The 21,997-nt window shown below is 45.9% G+C and overlaps 1 protein-coding gene across 1 annotated transcript in view; it reads left to right on the top strand.

Annotated features, from left to right (window-relative positions):
- DDX10 (DEAD-box helicase 10) overlaps nucleotides 1-21,997 on the top strand; it is a 1,554,249-nt gene that overhangs the window by 1,044,034 nt on the left and 488,218 nt on the right. Inside the window, exon 16 of the mRNA XM_069640199.1 lies at nucleotides 20,897-20,953. Coding sequence (XP_069496300.1) covers nucleotides 20,897-20,953 — 57 coding nt within the window. The remainder of the gene's footprint in view (nucleotides 1-20,896; nucleotides 20,954-21,997) is intronic.

Genomic DNA, 21,997 nt, shown 5'->3' with positions numbered 1-21,997 from the left:
AACGGTTCAACGTTCGTGGTGGAATATTGAGGTGACCTATAAGCACACAGTGCTTCTTTGAGCGTTTCTCTCCATGAAAGGGAGTTAGCTATGGCCAATTGAATCACACTCTTTCCGAATCTATTCATTCTCTCTACGAGTCTGTTGGCAATGGGATAATACAGCAAATTTGTTATATGTTCAATTGCTCTATCCCTCAAGAATCCTTGGAATTCTAGTGATGTGAACTGAGAACCATTGTCAGACACTAACTCTTTGGGCTCACCTTCTCTGTTGAAAACTTCACTCAAAAAATTCAAACTCTTCTCAGTGGTAATGCTCCCTTTTGACACTCCCCCCTCTACCCACTTTGAGGTGTAGTCTACTAGGACTATAATGTATATTTTAACTGTATCAAGGTTTTCATATGGCCCATGACATTGATCGCCAATTTGGACCATACACTCTTTGGGGTCTCTATTGGTTGCAGTGGTGTTTTCCTCCGGTTCTTATCACTTGCGGCGCATGCCGTGCAGTTCTTAACAATCTCTTCTGCCTCTCTCCACATACTCGCCCACCAATAATTACTTCTCACTCTCTTCTTGGTAAAGCTCCTTCCAAGATGTCCCTCATGGGCCAGAGCAAGTAATTTGCGTCTTACTTGCACAGGAGGAATTATTCGATCACCTCTGTATATGTGTTCTGAGTCCATAGATGGCTCTTCCTTGATATGCACAAAATCTCCCAGACTTTGTTCATACTCTTTCCAATCACTAGCCTTTCTGATCTCTACTTGCTCTGGATCTGTGTCGGCAATATTTTTCCATTCATCCTTAGCGTTGCCTGGATTTATGGTGGCAATAATGTCGTCATCCATGGACTCGATCCTGGTTCCATGGTTGGTTGACAGTCTTGAAAAACAATCAGCCACTTGGTTCTGTGTGCCGGGTGTCTAACATATGTGGAGATTATACTGCATTATATACAGAATCCACCGCCTAGTCCTCAGTGATATCAAGTGGGGTGCCTTAGACTGTAAAACATGCACCAGCGGTTTGTGGTCAGTCTTGATAAGAACTGGTAAACGCCATATTAGATTTCTAAAACGTTCTAAAATCCACTTCACCCCTAGGGCTTCCCTTTCTATAGTGGAGTAGTTCAACTCTGCCCCTCTCATAACTCTTGATGCAAATGCAATGGTTACCATACCTTGTTCTGAAGCTGTTCCAGAACCCCACTCCTAAGCCAACTTTACTGGCGTCGACTGAAATTATTCTCCCTTTGCAGTCAAACATTCCCAATGTTGGTGCTTGGTTGATGGCAGTGTTTATGCATTCAAATTCGTTGTCACGCTCACCTGATTCCCACGGAGGCGCAGGTCTGGCTTCGAGTGCTGATGCTTCTTCAATGGTGAAGCGCAGGGCTCTGAAGATGGACTCTCTGGCTCGCAGGAATATTCCCCTGTGCGTGAAAAGGGAGTATTACCCACTGACGGAATAATGCTCAAGCCTCCCACTCCCTTCCAACCCTCCACAATACCCTTCCTCGATTCCCCGTGAAGTCTCACCTTAGGGTCTGGAAGGATGAGTTCTCCATCCTGCTTCTGATGCAGGGGCGCGTTGAAACCCAGTTACTTCACTGGATTGAGGTTTGATGGGAGTTCAAATAAGCTTGACTATTCAGGTAAGGCGCTGTAAGAGTTCTGTAGCAAGTTCAAAAGTTCAAGCTTAATAATAATGTTCATTGTCTTATTGCAGCAAGCGCTAACGCTTATGTCTTTTTCCCCTTAGGGGTTGGGGTTCGGAATGCCGGAGATATGGCGCCGACCCGAAGTGAAACGTGCAGTTCCAGTAAATGACAGGTAAGTTCTGGATGAGCGTTCGGGTAATGTCTTTGCATTCGCTCATTCAATGTCTTTGTCTTTTTTCCCCAGAGGGGCCGGGGTCCCGAATGCCAGGAAGCGGCAGGACCCGAAATGAAATGGGAATGACCCAACAGGTAAGTCTTAGAAGGAAACTGAGATTTTCCTATTCCCTTCCTTCTCTCACCTTGTGTTCTTGTCTTTTTCTCTCTAGGCTCTGGGAAGTGGCTGCGGATCCGGATGATCGCTGCTGAAGATGGAGGTGCCCAGGAAAGGTGAGTGAAATGCAGCGCTGCAGCGATCGAAGCGAAATGCTTTTAAAATGATGTCTTCCCTTTCAGGATTGTCGGTGTGATGTCTCTGTGATGCAGCTTTAGCAGGTAAGGTCTTCTTTATCTCCAATTCTCTCTTAGCAGGTGACCCAGGATGCTGACAGGCGTGGCTGAAGTCCAGATGCAGGAGCTGACACGGTGAGCGTCCAGCTGCGAGGAGCAGAACAACGCGAAGCGTGAGTTGCTGATCGGTCATGGTTTAAATAGCTTTGGAAGAAGTTCCAGGTATGTATCCTTCCACCGATCAGGTATGTATCCTTCCCCGACCACACCCAGGGGAAAGTAGTCCCACAGGTAAAGTAGTTCCATTCAGGCCTCAAGAGGGCCTGGATGTAGCAGCATGGTCTGCATCAGGTAAGTGCACATTAAAACACTTGAACACTTGTCTAGCTTTATGAGCCTGGCGCCTAAGGCTCCAGGACAGGGGTCCAACATGAGCCTGGCGCCTAAGGCGCCAGGACTGTGTCCAAAGGGCCCCAGCTTGGGCCCGCTGGCACTTCCCTGGGGGGAATGATGCCTGCCTCTGGGGTTGCTGGGTCGGACCTGGCTCCTTGGAGGTAGGCATCATGACAGTACCCCCCCTCAAGGCCCCTCCCAAGGTTGTTCCCTCCGGGGGTTTTGGCTTGTTTGGAAACCTCCGGTGGAACCTTTGTATTAATCGAGGTGCGTGAACATGGTTACTAGGCTCCCACGATCTCTCCTGAGGTCCATATCCCTTCCAGTCAACAAGATAGAAGAGTTTGGACTTTAACACCTTGGAGTCTAAAATGCCTTTAACTTCGAATTCTAATTCCCCATCAATTTGAACTGGGTCTGGAGGCTTGGACAGTCGGGTCCCTGGTTGTACTGGCTTCAAAAGTGATGCATGAAAAACTGGATGAATACGCATGTTAGACGGTAAATCCAGTTTAAAGGCCACGGGATTGATTATAGCCTTGATGGGATAAGGTCCTATGAATCTGGGATTGAAGGTTCGCGGGCCTTTGAGGGGTAAATGTTTCGTTGCTAGCCATACCTGGTCTCCTACTTGGTAAGGAAGAGTTTTACTTCGGTGCAAATCAGCGTTTTCTTTATACTTTTTCTTGGCTTGCTGTAGATGAGTTGCAGCTTCTTTGAAGGCTCGGGTTATTGTGGAATGCAGATGATTTACTGCGGGCATTTCCAGGGTCAGGGGTGGATCTAGATCAGAGGTCCGAGGATGGTGACCATACAAAGTATAAAAAGGAGTTTGTCCGGTTCCAGAATGCACTGAATTGTTGTATGCATATTCTGCGATCCAAAGGATGTCTTTCCAATTTAACTCGGATTGGTGTAACATGCACCGAAGATATTGCTCGAGAGTCTGATTGGTTCTCTCGGTTTGTCCGTCGGTCTGGGGGTGGTGGCTGGTGGATAACCGCACATCAATTTGTGCTAGTTGGCAACACTTCTTCCAAAAATGGGAGATAAATTGACTTCCACGATCCGAGACGAATATGGAAGGGAAACCATGTATGCGAACTATATTCTCCAGAAATTCCTTGGCTAAGGTGGAAGCTGAAGGCAAACCTTTTAAAGGGATAAAGTGGGCCATTTTGGAGAATAGATCCACAAATACAAGGATAGTGTTGTAACCAGCACAAGGAGGCAGGTCTGTTATAAAGTCCATTGACAAGGTGTGCCATGGTGCCGGTGGAATATCCAAGGTTTGAAGTAGGCCGGCTGGCCTTTTCTTTTGACCCTTGTTTTGGGCGCAAATTCCGCAAGACAATACAAAAGACTGTCTTTTCTCCAAGAAGGCCACCAGAAGTGGCGTTTGATTTTTTCCTCCGTTTTATCGATACCATGGTGTCCTTCCATTAATGATTCATGATGATGGGCAATAACAGGTTCTTGCAATTCTTTACTAGGCAGAAACAACCGCTCCTGGAAGTAGGGTAAGTCATCCTTAACGGTGTAATGAGGACCCTTTTGACTCCATTCCAGTAAGGCTGAAGAGTCTAGAAGTTGTTTTACTTGCGTTTGGATGTCCTCAATAGTTTGCAATGAAGTTAGGCCTAAGATTCTTTGTTCAGGTATGATTGGCACAGGTTCTAAACTCGAATTGGGTTCTTCCATGCCAATCCGGGATAAGGCGTCCGCTTTACCATTCTTGCAGCCAGGGCGATAGGAATTACAAAATCAAATTCCGCAAAGAATAGAGCCCATCGGAGTTGTCGTGAAGATTGAGCTTTGGCCGTCATTAAATACTGTAAATTTCTGTGGTCCGTAATTACGGTGATGGTGTGTCTTGCCCCGAGAAGGTAGTGACGCCAAGCCTTGAAAGCAGATTTAATAGCCAGTAACTCTTTGTCGGTAATTGCGTAGTTGATTTCAGGAGGAGAACATTTCCTGGACCAAAAGGCCGCACGGTGTAGTTAGTTAGTTTCTGGGTCTCTTTGCGATAGGACAGCTCCCATGGCCGAACTGGATGCGTCGGTTTCCACAAAGTAAGGGAGATCTGGGTGCGGGTGCTTCAATATAGGTGCAGAGGTGAATTTGGTTTTCGGGTCCTGAAAGGCTTGTTCGGCCTCGAGTCCATTCAAAGCGTTTGTTTTTCTTTAGGAGAGCTGTGATGGGTTGGACTGTTCGGGAAAATTCCGGGATGAATCTTCGATAGAAATTGGTGAAGCCGAGCATGCTCTGAACTCCCTTCACCGAGCTAGGAGATGGCCATTTGAGGATGGCGTCCACCTTTCGCGAGTCCATTCGGACTCCTTGAGGTGTCAGGATGAATCCGAGAAACTCCACTTCTGTGGTCTGAAAAACGCATTTTTCGAGCTTTGCAAATAGTCTGTGCTGGCGCAATTTCTCAAGAACTGCCCTAACATGTTTTCTGTGATCGGATTCTGAAGAAGAGTACACCAGGATGTCGTCAATATAAACAGTGACACAGATGTTGATAAGTTCCCGAAGAACATCATTCATAAAGTACTGAAAGGCGGCAGGTGCATTGCACAAACCGAAGGGCATCACCTGATATTCGAAGAGCCCAAATTTGGTGCGGAATGCAGTCTTCCATTCGTCGCCTTCTTTTATACGCACCAGGTGATAAGCTCCTCGGAGATCTAACTTGGTGTACACACAAGCGTCTATCACCTGTTCGATAAGCTCAGGGATCAAGGGCAGAGGATAACGATTTTTAATCGTTATTTGATTTAGGGCGCGATAGTCTATACATGTTCTAAAGTCGCCCTCTTTTTTCGGCACGAAGAATAGAGCTAAGGAGACAGGAGACTTGGACGGGCGAATAAAACCATTGGCTAGGTACTGATCTAAATACTGACGCAAATGTAGGTTCTCAGGTTCCGTAAGAGCATAAATCCTACTACAAGGTAGTTGAGCATTGGGTACCAGATCGATTTGGCAATCATAAGACCGATGGGGAGGTAAAGTGTTAGCCTGTTCTTTCTGAAAAACGTCTTGGAATTCTTGGTATTCTGACGGTAGCTGTACAGGGGTGGAAGTTGCTGAGGCTAGACCCATAACTGGATTTCTTGGGTAACAAGTTGGTTCACAATCAGGAAAACTTATCTTCTTTGCTCGCCAGTCAATTCTGGGATTATGTGTTTCTAACCAAAGAATTCCAAGAATTACTTGAAATTGTGGGGCCTTGATCACATCAAACACGATTGCTTCCCGATGTCCATCCTGACCCACCAGTGTCATTTCAACAGTGGAATGCGTTACAGGCCCTGAGGCTATTTCGGTTCCATCTACTGTAGTAATGACATCTTGGGTTACTTTCAGGCGGAGAGGGAGCTTAATCCTGGAAGCCAATTCACGGTCTATGTAATTTCCAATAGCTCCACTGTCGATGTATGCTTTTATAGCATGCAACAGCTGAGGCTGTTTTGGGTCCACGAGCACCATTGGCATGACAAAATGCGAGGTCAAAGAGTTTGTTTTCAAGCTCGGCAAGTGGACCCCCTACACTTGTCGGGCTAGGTCGTTTCCCGAATCAGGTGTCAAAAAATCGTTATCAGTGGCTCCAACCACCTTCTTAGGTGGTTTAACCGGACAATTTCGAAGAAAGTGACCGGAAGTCCCGCAATACAGACAAAGTTGCATTTGCCGCCTTCTCTCTCGTTCCTTCTGCGTTAATGGTCCTTTAACACCGCCGATTTGCATAGGTTCGGATACGTCGGTACTCTTGGAGTTAGCGTGGGTTTTGATCGGTACTCGGGTTTCGTACTTGAACCGATCTGCTTTTCTATTTTGAAGTCTGTGATCAAGTTGAACCACCAAGTCTATGTAGTTTGCGCAGACCTGGGGTGGATCTACTATCTGAGCTAGAACATCCTTAAGCTCTCCGCGCAGGCCTCGATGAAACAATGTGATCCTTTTGTTTTCTGGCCATCCAGTTTCCACAACCAGTCTATTAAAGGTGGCAACGTAGGACAGGAGATCCTGATTACCTTGTCGTAAGGATAGCAGTTCGTTATCAAGGGCCTGTCCTTGAGAGTGTCGAGCAAACAATCTTTCCATGCTGGCCTGGAAACCCTGAAAATTCTGGAGAATGGGATCATCCTGATTTACCAATGGAATAGACCAATCGGCAGCACTGCCACTGAGGTAAGATAGTATAAAGGCTACCTTGGTCTGGTCGTTAGGGAAGGCCCCGGGTCTGCATAGAAAGTGTAAACGACATTGGTTCATAAAGAAGGCATATTTCTTGGGATCCCCCGCAAAACGTTCAGGCGGGGCCAAAGGCATGTGTCCAGGTAGATTGATTTGTACCGGGTTATTCACACCCATTGATGTGGAAGTACCTCCGGAATTAGGTAAAGGAGTGTGCCCTGCCTGGGCCTGCAATAACCTTTTGGCCATGTCATCTGTTCTTTCCTTGGATAGGATCAGTTCTCTTTTGAGAGTGTTAGTCTCCTAGCGGGCTGAGTGCACTTCTGCCCGTAATTCCCCCAAAAGCTGGGCCAGCTGATCTGTCTCGGAAGTCTCCATAGCGCCCGGGTGGGAAATTTTGGGTAGGCTTCGCGTTCTGTCACGCTCACCTGATCCCCACGGAGGCGCAGGTCTGGCTTCGAGTGCTGATGCTTCTTCAGTGGTGAAGCGCAGGACTCTGAAGATGGACTCTCTGGCTCGCAGGAATATTCCCCTGTGCGTGAAAAGGGAGTATTACCCACTGACGGAATAATGCTCAAGCCTCCCACTCACTTCCAACCCTCCACGAAACCCTTCCTCGATTTCCCTGTGAAGTCTCACCTTAGGGTCTGGAAGGATGATCTCTCCATCCTGCTTCTGATGCAGGGGCGCGTTGAAACCCAGTTACTTCACTGGATTGAGGTTTGATGGGAGTTCAAATAAGCTTGACTATTCAGGTAAGGCGCTGTAAGAGTTCTGTAGCAAGTTCAAAAGTTCAAGCTTAATAATAATGTTCATTGTCTTATTGCAGCAAGCGCGAACGCTTATGTCTTTTTCCCCTTAGGGGTTGGGGTTCGGAATGCTCGAGATATGGCGCCGACCCGAAGTGAAACGTGCAGTTCCAGTAAATGACAGGTAAGTTCTGGATGAGCGTTCGGGTAATGTCTTTGCATTCGCTCATTCAATGTCTTTGTCTTTTTTCCCCATAGGGGCCGGGGTCCGGAATGCCAGGAAGCGGCAGGACCCGAAATGAAATGGGAATGACCCAACAGGTAAGTCTTAGAAGGAAACTGAGCTTTTCCTATTCCCTTCCTTCTCTCACCTTGTGTTCTTGTCTTTTTCTCTCTAGGCTCTGGGAAGTGGCTGCAGATCCGGATGATCGCTGCTGAAGATGGAGGTGCCCATGAAAGGTGAGTGAAATGCAGCGCTGCAGCGATCAAAGCAAAATGCTTTTAAAATGATGTCCTCCCTTTCAGGATTGTCGGTGTGATGTCTCCGTGATGCAGCTTTAGCAGGTAAGGTGGTCTTTCTCTCCAATTCTCTCTTAGCAGGTGACCCAGGATGCTGACAGGCGTGGCTGAAGTCCAGATGCAGGAGCTGACACGGTGAGCGTCCAGCTGTGAGGAGCAGAACAACGCGAAGCGTGAGTTGCTGATCCGGCGTGGTTTAAATAGCTTTGGAAGAAGTTCCAGGTATGTATCCTTCCACCGATCAGGTATGTATCCTTTCCCAACCACACCCAGGGGAAAGTAGTCCCACAGGTAAAGTAGTTCCATTCAGGCCTCAAGAGGGCCTGGATGTAGCAGCATGGTCTGCATCAGGTAAGTGCACATTAAAACACCTGAACACTTGTCTAGCTTTATGAGCCTGGCGCCTAAGGCGCCAGGACAGGGGTCCAACATGAGCCTGGCGCCTAGGGCGCCAGGACTGTGTCCAAAGGGCCCCAGCTTGGGCCCGCTGGCACTTCCCTGGGGGGAATGATGCCTGCCTCTGGGGTTGCTGGGTCGGACCTGGCTCCTTGGAGGTAGGCATCATGACATTCGTTCTTGCATTCATCTGACCATATGTATTTTGCTGATTTCTTCATAAGATCTCTCATGTTTTTGGTTTTATTAGTGTAGTCATCCACAAATTTAGAGTAATATTCTGTCATACCTAAGAAACTTGTTAACTGATCTTGGTTTTCTGGTTCAGCAATACTTAATATGGTGTTCATCAATTCTTCCTTAGAGCTAATTCCCCTGGCATCAATTGAGTGTCCCAAATATGACACTTTGTCGCATTTGATCTTGCATTTTTCCAATTTTAAAGTCAGACCACTTTTCTGAATTACTTGTAAAACCCCCATTAGGTTCGCATCATGCTCCTCCTCAGTGCTGGCTGAAATGAGAATGTCATCTTGGAAGCACTGTACACCTTCAAGCCCTCCAAATAGATATGACATCAGTCTTTGAAACACTGCAGCAGCTGAGGCAAGGCCAAAAGGCATTCTTTTAAACATGAATGCACCTAAAGGAGTGGCAAATGATGTGAGACTTTTTGACTTTTCTTCTAAAGCAATCTGAGGGTAAGCCGAGGACAGGTCAAGGGTACTAAAGAACTTGGCTGGCTTCATTGTTGTTAATAATTCACTTATATTTGGGAGAGGATGCCTGTCTTTTCAAATGTTTTTATTAAGGTCTCTCAAGTCCACGCACATCCTTATGGTACCATCAGGTTTTTTTCATCAACACTGTTGGGGCGAGCCATTCTGAGCTTTCTATGGGCTCTATTATGTTCTGTTTACAAAGGCGTGTCAGTTCATTTCTCAATGCTTCCTTTGTGCCAATTGGAACGCCTCGAACCTTGTGAGCTATGGGTATAGCTCCTCTCTTGAGAACTATCTTATGCTGAAAACCCTCTAAAAGTCCAATCTTTTCACTAAACACTCTGGGAAATTGTTTAGCTAGTGCAGCCTTAATGTCACTGTTGTCCTTTAGTATGCTCAGAATAGGAACTTCCTCTCCCGGGTGTATTCTGACTCGCAGAACAGCTTGTTCCTCCCAACCTACTACAGATGAGCCATTTTTTGCTATGTACAACCTGCAATATGTTTCTCTATCTTGGAACTTCAACTTGATCCATGTGCATCCAATAATGTCTATGGGGGTCTTTCCATACCCCGTTGCTCTCACTCCAGTACATTATATCTCCTGCATTTTGCCAGACAATACTTCAACAAAAGTCTTTATCTACCATAGTGTACAGGGATCCAGTGTCCGCCATGATGGGCAAAGATATACCATTTATTTGCATATTCACCCATGGTCCCCTAGTCTGTTGTATCAAAGAGACAGTGAGTATTTGTACATGTGCATTGTCTTGATTGATGGTCAGCATACCATCTTGCCCTTGACTCTCCTCAATGGCCTTTACAGTCCCTCTCGACATCCTGTTGGAGGGGTATCTACTGACTCTACTCATCCTACCACGTACATTTCTGCATACTTTACCAAAATGTCCTATGTGACCACATTTGTAGCACCCAACAGCTGCCGTGGGGCATTCCTTATCACTATCGTTCTGTCTGTACCAGCCGCATTTCTGCGGCTTGGATTTTGGTTCCTGTATCCTGCATCTCTGCCTCTTCTAGAGTTAGCTCTTGAATTGTTAGTGGTCATCCTCCTCACCATTGCCACCAAAGACTCTTCTGCCTTGTCAAATCTTTCTCTCATGCAGCGATCATCAAGTTCCATACTTCTGGCTATTTCCATGGCTTGCTCCAATGACGGGTTGTTGGTTTGCCACAATCTCTGCTGTATGGGCGGGTCAGCTACATTCAACACAAGTTGATCCCTTAAATATTCTTCGCCAACGCCAGTGAAATTACATGTGGACATGAGTCCTCTGAGAGACGCTATATAGGCAACAATCGACTCGCCTTTCAGCTGTCGTCTAGAAAAGAATTTGTATCTTTCCAATACAGCATTAGTTTTGTTGCCAAAGTGTTTGGCGAGTTTCCCTAGAGCACTTTCAAACTTGCAGTTGTTGTCACCAGAGCCGCCCTCTGCATCATCCGGGTCAGGGAGTGCTCTGAAAATCCTTAAAGCCTCTGCCCCAAAACAGTTCAGTAATGTGGCCTCCTTAAAATCATCATCATATTTGTTGCCACCAATAGCCCTTAGGTATACTTGAAAGCCGTCAATCCATTGTTCCCAGGGACACGTAGGACTTCCAGGGCACGGAAGATAATGCACTGGTGCTGTGACATGTTGCATGGTGATAGGATACCTCTTTATTATCACTGTCTTGTTCGCTGAGTTCTAAGGTGTGGCTGTAGCTCCACAGATCAATCCTTAGAAAGAAGGATCATGGTTACCCCTTGGTGTGCAGCCTTCGTGTGGATTATGCTCATAGGCTACTTAGAATGTACCCACTGTCGCACCAGTTGTATGATTGATGTGGTGGTGTTCTACTTCTTCGCTTCAAGTGGGATCAACATTTTTGCATGTGGCACTTAATCATGGTGTCAATTTTGAATGTAGAGCCGAACCTGCAAACGTTGCACTCAGTATGCATCTGGTTCACTTTCAGTTCTCATCAGCAGCCTTTTCAACACATGCCAATTATCTGTTCCGTTCACGTATGGTTCACTTTTGGTTATTATTAGCGGTCTTGTCAATGTTCACTAATTATCTGTGCAGTTCGGTGCGTTCACCGTTCATTAACACCTCATTCCCTGTGCCAGTTCATGTTCCTACGTTGGTATTATTGTAAATGTGGTGCACGTTTGTGTAATTGACACGTTTACACAATTGACTTCTCCTCTCTCGGAAACTCCCGCTGTGCGGACAGTTCAATGTCTTCGGTCTGCCAGCTGATGCGCGTATTAATGCGCTTCGTAATCTGGTTGCTATGGCTGCACATCAACATATGCTAATGTCCCAAAGATGCCTGCCACACATTAGCACACCGTAAGGTTCTTTACTGTAAGAATTGAGGCCGTTGGGGATTCTTAAGTTGCTGTGCTCACGCGCTTCGCTGCGGGTCAGTAATTTCCTCAATACTTTCTTTTTCTGCTTACATATCTCGCTCGCTCACCTCGCTGATTGTTCGTGGACACCGTTGAAGCAGGAAAAACCTTTTCCCTGTTCCTGTGGCGCTTCCTGCTATTTAAGTGACCATCCGATGCCGGGTAATGCAGGCGCACAGCTTTCTGTTGATCTCATGGCACTGGATGAACTCCGGGGGACTCAATCTGTAAGGCGCCTCGTCACCAATTGTAATAAAATGACAGAGGCTTTAATACGTTTTATAGAGGTTTAATACCAGAGCCCCCGGAGCGTAACGCCACCGGGAAACTTCTTAAGCAAGCATCATTAGCAACTCTGTATTCTGGAATCTATTACTTGTATAAGTTCTATGAGCATACGTTCTACAGACATTACTAATTAACTACTGTAACACACTGCCAGCTTCTTTTTAGGGCCAAAGACGACAATTTCGGTTTTCGAGGGATTTAGCTGGAGTTTATTTTCCAACATCCACAGTTGGATTTTTTTTCAGCACACTTCACAACTTGCTCCACTACCTCCAAAGGTTGCTTTAGGCTAACGTAGATCTGTGTATCGTCTGCATATTTATTGTTTCCTCCTCCTCACACGATTGCATGTAGTATTTCACAGTTTTTCTCTTGACACCTATCCTGTGCAGGTTTAGACTTTCTGCCAGCCTATTAGCCTGTGACACATTAGCACTTGACCTGGAATCTTGACACCATGAGTCACAACACATTGCGTCATCACAACACTTTTCTTCCAGTTGTTTCACATTCTGTCAAAAAGGGCCCTTCTTGTGAATTGAATTGAACTTCCAGGTTTCAAATTCTGCACTGCCAAAACACACTTCTGATACTCCTTCTCAACAAGTGGTACACTTTCATGCACAACTCCAGATAAACCAATGTCAGTGTATTGTTTCTTTTGAACACATTTTGACGACTCCAGTCCCAAAACACATGCACATGCTTGTACTCTTGGCTTGTTTGTCAGCTGATACAGGCTCCAGGACTTCCTTTATGTCCATGCAAATAATGCCCATCCTTTCCTGTGGCCTCAAAGCGGTCCACTGCATTTGAAGGAGTCAGCAGGGATCCCTTGAGAGGCTGTGACTACACGTCTATGGGCTTGGCTCCCGCACCAAAGGTCTCTGACCCAGACTGGTGCCATGCTGCTCTGCCTTTGGATGAGGAGCTCCCAGAGCTGGCCACCAAATCACCTATGTGCCTTTTGCCACCCCTAGAATATGCCTCAGTTCCAATGGGCAAATTTATGCTGACGATGTCAAGTATTTGATAAGGATGGTGACTCTATCCCATTAATGCTAGTTCAAGTTAACTGACATACTGGATGAGGACCCTTAAAGAGAGAACATGCAGTCCTTTAATCTGGCTTTTAAAGCTCCAGTTTATATGGTGTGGGAGAAGTCACTCTAGTTGATGGAGACCTGACATAGAAGCACCACCTGGCACCCTCTGATCTGACTTTTCTCTCCACCTAGAGAGCTTGGTGGTTCAAACTGCGACAGCCTGCCTTATGACAACCTCCATCCCTCCTAACGGAGAGTAAGAACTGGAGGCTTGATCGCGCAAAGTCAATGTGCCTTGCACCTTGGCCAAATTCTCTTTTGCCCTCTGGACTGTGTGACCAATCCCAGGATGTCATCCCTGCTTCCCTGGGTGGAGCACCTTCCCATGAGACCTTCTCCATCCTTTCCCTCGTCTCCTTTGTATTACTGTAGTGCCACAGAAGTAAGCGACACTGAGACAAGGTGGAATAGGCAGGTGTTAATTAAAGAACTCACTAAGAAAAACTACTGGGACTAGTTAGGTGCGTAGCAACGAAGAACACTGCACGGAACCAACATGAGCTGTCTAGACACTCTACAGCCAATACGAGCACAAGGGTAAATATAAGGAAAGGACTGACCAGAGAGAGGGTTCATCAGAGGAGGAGCCAAGGGCCAAGAAGTTGTCCGACCTGGCGTGGAGAGGAGACCGCAAACCGGGACACAGAGATCCTCTGCAGAGGTTCCTCAATCCGGTCTGCAGTCGGCAGACCGAATAAAGAGTTGGAAGGAAGGAGGCCAGGCAGAAGCAAACCCTGAACCAGGTGTCATGGAGAGTGTCTCCAGCCGACCAGCCTTCTTTGCTGTGGAGCCACCACAGAAGGAACCGACCCCGCGAGAGAGGGAGAGAATGCGGGAAAGCATACAAAGCCGCTGGATTAGCCTCGACCAGGTGAGAGGGAGCGGTCGTGGAGAGAGCCTCCAGCCGTCTTGCTGGCACCGCTCCGAAGCCGCCACAGGGAGCGTGGAACCCGTGTGTGAGAGAGCATGCATGGTAACCTGAGAAGATCTGTTGGAATGCCCCAACCATACAGAGGAGACCCAGCGTTGAACCTGAAGGTACCAGGATTGTCGGGGAACATTGGAAAAGCATGGGAAACCTGGGAAGCAGTGTCCGAGACCCATATTCATATACAGAGACTGGCTTAAGTAAATTCAGTCAAAAGAATACCTGGCAGGGTAGTGAACCAGGTGTACGAGTGAGGAAGAGAAGCACAATCCCTCTTCTTCGTCACAATGCATGGAAGGAAAGCAAACCAGGTCTGCCAACGGGGGTCTGGGACCCGCATCTAAGACCAGAAGCCTGAGAAAGGCCAGGTGAAGGGAGACATTTCCCCCATCAGTTGAGATTGAACTGTAACTTTAAAAATAAGCTCCAATTCAGAACTTTATCATTTTTCTTTGCAACCTGGGGATAAGGAAACATTCCCTCAAGGATCCCGTCCCATGTTTGAGAATACAAGTCTTTACCAACAACCATGGCCCCACTGTTTTAAAGACATACTTTTGCACCCTTACAACTGTGATGTCAGAGGTAGGTTAGAATCTCCTGATGGGAGATATGAGAGAGGGCTTCAACCCTAGTACTTAGCCCTAGTGTAGGATGGCAGAGAGGCAGCACTCCAGATTCACGTGACTGATTGTGTACTGTGTGCTGTGGCCATATGTACAATCCTCAGGAGCCAGTCCTGGATGGAGGACCTCAGGGTTCGCTTCAGATGGTCAGTTGAAACTCCTGGACATGCCCTTCAATGGGCACAGCCTCTTTGGGGCAAAGGCTGATGATTTGCCTTCAATGGTTTGTCATACAAAGCCACGGCAAAGTCCCTGGGCTTGCCTTTCCAGCAGCACTCTGCTTCTGCCGCAAGAGGAAGGGGGTTACAACCCTTTCTCTCTAATTCGCATTATGTCATGGGTTATGAAACCTCAAGCAAGCAGCAGCTGTGTTGCCTCCTTCCTCCCTGACCAGAGAAGATGCTGCAGAGTACAGACAGGGGGCGTCCTCTCGGAAGCACCCTCTACAGCCCCAAGAATGAAGCTGCTTTTAAGAAAACTTCAAACATTGTAACCCAGTAGGGTGGGAATCTCTTTGTTCAGCGAGGAATGGCATTGGGTTGTAGCGCGCTATACAAATACTAAAATAAATAAATTGTACAAGGTCCCATGCTTGGGCCTTGCAGGTTGTGACACTGGATTATTGCTGCCTCCTTGTTAAACTCCTTTCACACCATCCTCCATCCAACCCCTCTCTGCCTCTGGATCCTCTCCTGCTAGAAGAGGCCTGTCAGCTTCTGGCAAAGGGTCCCATAGAGTTGAGGCCTACTCGTATTAAGGCTAAGGTTGGTATTATCTGTGCTTTCTGCTTCCTAAAAAGGGCAGGGACTAGCGTCCCATTCTTAATCTGAGGCCCTTTAAACTTGTACCTGCACAAGGACAAGTTTAGAATAGTTACTCTGGCCCAGATCCTTCAAGCCCTTGATATGCAGGACTGGTTATCTTCTCTGTACCTTCAGACATCTACTTCCATGTGCCGATACAGCTCAAGCTCAGGAAGCACCTCAGGTTTGTGGCGGGATCTCTCCACTACCAGTTCAAGATCCTGCATTGCAGTCGGTCTATGGCGCTAAAGATTCTTCACCAAACTGCTGGCATTGGTTGCCTCAGGAGGGAAAGTGTGCATGTCTTTCCCTACATGGACAACTGCCTCGTCTGATCCTGCTCCCAGACCTGGCCTATGCACATCTGTCCCGCACATGCAGCCTGTTGCACAGTTTAGGCTTCTTTCCCAATTTCAAGAAGTCACATTTTTTGCCATCTCTGTCCCTCAAATGTATCTGTGCGGTCTGGACATGCAACTGGGCAAGACCTTCCCACCGGAGGATTGAGTGGCAAACATCTTCCAGATAGTTCATGTCTTCTGATGCCAGAAGCTGGTCCCATCCTCTGCTTTTCTGCACCTTCTGTCTCTCGTGTTCTCATGCATCCTGGTGGTGCCTGGGTCAAACTGAGCATGAATGGCTACTTCGCTGTCAGTCATCTCAGTTCCTGGGCAACATGTAAGACCTTTTTCAAGTCTCCGACTGTGTTTCTCTGATCCGTGTACCCAGAGCTCTGGGCATGTCCATATGCCCTCCCTGGGGCCTCCCAAGGAGTGTGCACCTACTCTCCCTGTCTCAGAGGTGGGTCCTCAACGGAACCTCAGCATCATGAACCTACATTCTTGGCTGCTGAAAGGATGAGATGCAAATAATGGCATTCGACGGATGGCGTCTTGGATGTGATTTCAGCTTGGAGGACTGCTACCAAAATCATTTATGCCTCCAGGTGGCAGTAATTCTCAGCTTGGTGTCTGGAAAGAGGTCTGGACCCTTTCATCGGTCCTACATCCTCTGTTCTAGATTTCTTACTTTTACCCAGACCAGCCTACAGACTGGTACTGTGAAGGGATACCTATGTGGGGATTGTGCAACCAGTTTCCATCACTCTACTTTGTTGTTCATACGTGAGATTTAAATTTAGTTCTGACTTTTCAAATGGGAACTCCATTTGAGCCCCTGAATTCGTGTGCATTAAGGTTGCTCACTCTCTAGTTAAACTTTCTGGAATCCGTGAGATGGTTGCGTGTGCTCCAGGCATAATCTGTTAAACCTCCCTACTCTGTTTTTCGAAGGAGAAGGTGTTTGTGAGAGTAAGAACATTTTTCATCCTCAAGGTGGTTTCACATTTTTACCTCTCTCAGAAGGTCCATCTTCCTGTTTGTTCCCTCCATTCCACCCTTATAAGACTGAGGAGTGATTCCATCGGCTGTACCCGATGTGGGCCCTCAGCTATGACTTCTCTCGGACGAGGGATGTCAGGAATGATGACCAGCTGTTTGTGAGTTATGTGGTGCTCATGCTGGTAGTGCGGTAACTAAGCATGCCTTGGAAATGTAGATCATATGGTGCTTCTCAGAATGCTTTGATCTAGCTGTGAAGGATGTATAAGGGTCTCGGGGCACATTTAAACTGAGGGCTTGCTTCCACCTCTGCCCTGCAGAGAGGGCTACCAGTTGTGAATATTCGTCAGTAGCCACATGGGTCTCGTTGCACACATTTGCCAAACATTACTGCTTTGAGTCTTTCTCAGGGGATGCTTGCTTAGCTCGAACAGCCGTCCAGAGGTTTCCGGTCTAGGTGTTGCATCCTCGCACTGCTTGCTCCTCCAGGTCTACGTGCTGCTTTGGAACTCTATAATAGATGAGGAATCCATGGGAGAAATCATTTAGTTAGAAAAACAAATTACTTGCCTCTCAGTAATGTTTTTCCTGATCTGATAGATGTTGCTTCCACAAATTACTTAATGTCTTCCTAACCTGCCCCTCTTGACCGATAGCTTGTACACCTCTTAGTTCTGCGGTCCCTCAGTCCATGAGTGCTAGGAAAAAAGAGTGGATCCGAGGTAAAGCGTTGCTGCAGGTCCATATATACTGTGCACACAACAGCGTGAGCAGAGCTGACACAGCTCCCCCTGCTGGCAAAACGTTTCCAAAGGCAACTGCTACTCGATATAGAATATTGTATTATAGATGAGTCTATGGGAGGAACATCCATCAGAAAGAACATTAGTGATAAGTAGGTAATTTGTTCTGTCTAATGATACTAGTCAGTCTTTTGTCCTCACCATCGAATCCTACATTGTATTCAATGTGCCCTTCATGTATCCGTCAAAATCATGATGACTGTGTTGATTTGAAAAATATATGGGTCATCTTGAATTTTAAATGTGCCTTTTAATGCCATTCGTCTTGTTAGTGTTCTGTGTGAATAGCAGAAATAAACTACTGCATCATATTCCCTTTCTAACTTTACACTTACTGGGACATTTATTAAATACCTGTTCTTTTTTTATTTCTTAGTATGGCTCATACAACATTCGTTCTGTACAAACTGTGACCACAGCGCACAGCCCCTTGATCAATCACGAAAATGCTACCAAAAAAAGGAGACTGATGTGGTCCCTAACGATGGACTGGCTTTGGTCCGAAATGTATTGGACATTTACAAAACGTGACACCTACAACGACAGAATTGAAAAAGCCAGTTCAAGCACAAGAGAACTCTTTACCATACTGAGAGAACTGGAGTCCCCATCCCTCCAACAGATAATTGCATCAAAGACAAAACTTGGTGCACTAAGATCCAGGATGCATTAGCTAGTAAGAGTGCCTTACTCTGAGACAAAATAGCCGCCAAAAAAACGAAACTCCTATCTCAATGCAAAAAAAAAACTCAAAACCCTGCCTAAACCTCCCCAAACCCCCTCCCCCCAACGATTCAACTTTACCCAAGTTTCCACCCTAGAAGTGGAAAATATCAAAGCTTCACCAAAACCTTCTAACTGCCAAGGTGATTCCTGCCCGGCATCAACTATTAAAGAAGCCGCAAACAAACTAGTCACCACACTTATCAATTCATCCTTTCACTCGTGCACTGTCCCCAACAATCTAAAAAACTCCTGGGTAAGCCCGCTTCTAAAGAATCCCTCTCTTGACCCAAGTATCCCCACCAACTTTAAACCAATAACCGTCCCTTTTCTGTTAAAAAATCATAGATAAAGCAGCTTATATCCAGATTCAATCTTACTTAGAATCTAACAATCTACTAGGATTCCGACAATCGGAATTGTACCAAAATGCTGCCCTCACAATTACGACAGCCAAAAATGCCGACTTATTTTTTAGATCAGCCTTACACCACATATATATGTGGGGGGGGTATAGAATATAATATTAATATGGGGGGTGTTGCAGGGGGTCTCCCCCCCCCACATATATATGTGATGGAAAAACAGAGTAGAGGGGTTTAAAAAAAAGTCTGCTTTTTCGGCCGTCGCAATTGTGAGGGTCGCAATAATCACAGAGTTCCTGACAATCTGGCTTCAGACCCCAACAAGACACTGAAACAGTCTTGATTGACCTGAAGATCCAGATTGATGACTTTAAAGACAAAGGAAATCCTGCCCTCTTGCTTCTTCTGGATTTGTCAGCCGCTTTTGACTTAATCGATCACAAGGTGTTCTGTAGACACCTTTCTTCAGCGACCCATTTCTCAGTAGAAGCAACAGCTTGGATCCAATCTTTCTTAAGTAACAGATCAATGAGTTTTCTCATCAGAGGCAGCAGCTGATCCAATCACTATAACTTGAGGAGTCCTGCAAGGATCTTGTGTTTCGCCCAGCATGTATAATGTATCTACCAAACCACTGTTTGATGACCTAGACTACCTATCTGGGTGTCACCTACACCAACTATGCAGATGACACCCAGATCCTCATACCTTTTGATGGGCGATAACGAGAAGGATCTAGCTTTGGGTAACAAAATGTACCTCATCATGCAGGCTTGGATGGCCACACATGGGCTGTGTCTGAATGATGAGAAGACAGAACTGCTATTCTTAGCCCCCCCACAACCCACAACCAGAAGAAATTGGGCGACCAATACCTATCGTTCAACATTGGTGGCAATAACATCAAGATCGCTAAAGAGGTAAAGACCCTGGGTTTCTACTTAGACTCTTCCCTGAGCCTACATAAACAAGTTAGTGCCACGGCTTCGCTGACCGCTTACACCTACAAGCTGATCCACGCCTGCAAACCATTTCTCTCTGCAGATAGTTGCATTACGCTGGCTAGAGCCCTAATTCTCTCTAAAATCGACTATTGCAAAGCACTGTATATAGGAGCCAACAAATATATCAACAAACTCCAGATCCTTCAAATCAAAACAACGCACTGAGAACAGCATTAAGCATCTCTAGAAGACAACATATCTCTTTGATCAGAAGAGACAACACTTGGCTATCTATCAAGGACAGAATCCATCTCAAAACAGCCTCCCTTACGCACATATGCATCAACAACGCAGCCCTGCAGTGTCTACCGAAAGATTTGTCAGGAATGTTCCTACACGAACTACCAGATCCTCAAACTCACGCTGCCTTAGAGTCCCGAGGTTTAGATTGGACAAAGCTGGTGGCAGCAGCTTTCCTGTCATGGCCACCCAACTATGGAACTCCCTAAGTACCCACCTCCCTAAAATCTCCCCAATTCTTCCATAAATTTAGGAAAAACCTCAAAATCTGGCTCACATCCAAAGACCTCTGACCCTGTTAGTCATCCACTACCAGAAACTGTCCCAGTACCTTCTCCGTAGATTAGCATATTACTGTATCCTTTACGGTCAAAACTCACCTGCTTTGCCACACACTTTATTGTACTATACTGCTATCCTGTATACAGCTGTCTCACACTGCATTGCAAATTAACAAGGGGGTGACCCTCTGCCAGACATTAGTCCTGGTTACGACAGCCTTTCCCAGGGCAGGACAAAGACTGATATGTTTTAGATATTTCTTCTCTGTGAAAGATAGTGAGCTAAAGAATCTGGGTAAGGCTCTCGTAACCAGGACTAATGTCTGGCAGAGGGACTCCCAGGACCCCCCACTCCCTTGTTAATTCACACTGCATTCTACCATATCCTGTAAATCTTGTATATATTTGTACTATACTGTACTTTTTGTAATCCTTTTGTATTGTAACCCCAGTGATCATAACACTTTCGTTGTCTTACTAAATATTTACAACACATGCATGAAAATGACTACCTTGTTACATTTGTCTGAAAATCCCATCAACATACTTGGGCTATGTCCTGTTTCAAAAGTACTGACAATATTCTAGGTGCAATTATTTAACAATTTTTCGAATTGCAAATGAATAGAAACATTTTTGCTCAGTAAATGTATATTCAGAAAGTGCACAATTTCTGTAAGAATAACAAAACACGTGTTTTTGAAGCTAAAAATGTCATAACTATGCTGAGTAAAATCGTTGTTATATATTACATGTTTATGGCCAAGAATTGGTGTCTTACTTTGTGTGTTTCTGGTTGTTCTCATAGGAAAAGCGACTCAAAGAAAAGGCAGCGAGAAGATCGAACAATAAAACCCCAGAAGAGGTATGGCTTATTTCCCTTTATTGCTGCGTTTTCTGAAAGGATTTGTGCTGGTCTTGTCGCCTTTTCTGCCATGTGAGACAAAGTGCCATGTCTTTGTGGGGGAAGGCGCGAGTCCTGTCTATTGTTTGCCTAGTGGCGCGTGGCCGCTTGTCATTTTCTCCTCCTCTCCTTTAATTCTTTGCCTAAAGCCAGCCTCTGGGAATAGCAATCCATCTACTTTATGTGACAGGCTTCATGCTGCAGTCTTACGTTCAGCTGCATTTTTTCCAGCAAGAATATGCACCTTCAGGTAGAGGACTCCCCCAGCACATACAATGTGGCGGCCATTTCTGCTTACATCTAATATTCATTTCAGGAAAGCTGTGTTTCGTATTTGATAGCTTAAGGCGGAAATACCTGTTTAAATGCATGTTTAAACTAAGCGTTTCCGCGTTTTGAAACGTACTAGTGTAGCATTGATTGTACAACAGGGGACGCTGTCTCGAGGCTGCAATACTTAATTGTTAAAGACTGAATGGCTAGGCTGCTTGAGAAGGCCATTTCTCCGTGCTGATTTTATGGTGTCGTACGTATCCCAGCACCCGCGTGCTATGTATGTTATTGGTAGGCAACTACCATTCTGGTAGACCCATTTTGTTGGTTGTAATCAAGTGTTTTACTTATTGGCGATGCCTAAAAAATGTAGTAACTCGCGCATGATTAACAAAAGGTGACAACATTGTGTGCACGTGTGTAACAAAGTACGTAATGAACGTATAGCACAGCTCTGCAGAAATAGGCCCTTCTGGTTCCAAGGGAGTGCAAGCGAGTTGGATAAGAGTGGGCTTTGAAAATGTTGACAGTTACATAGGTAACACCTGTTATCGCACTCAACCAGTATTACGTTGTAAAACAATAAGTAACATAAACGCTTGTGGTAAACACATAACGTTGAGGAAAAGAAAGAAAGTTCAATATAATAAGGGGCCTATATACGTATTGGGTTTCCTTTTTTTTACACAATTGTTTGGAAAAAGAAAAGCACTCGTCCTATATGATAGCGAG

This window comes from Ambystoma mexicanum, chromosome 7q, assembly GCF_040938575.1.
Source record: "Ambystoma mexicanum isolate Mex_15411 chromosome 7q, UKY_AmexF1_1, whole genome shotgun sequence".
In the NCBI taxonomy this organism is placed as follows: domain Eukaryota; kingdom Metazoa; phylum Chordata; class Amphibia; order Caudata; family Ambystomatidae; genus Ambystoma; species Ambystoma mexicanum.
The sequence above is the reverse complement of the archived record's forward strand: the minus strand, read 5'-3'. Positions and strand labels throughout refer to the sequence as shown.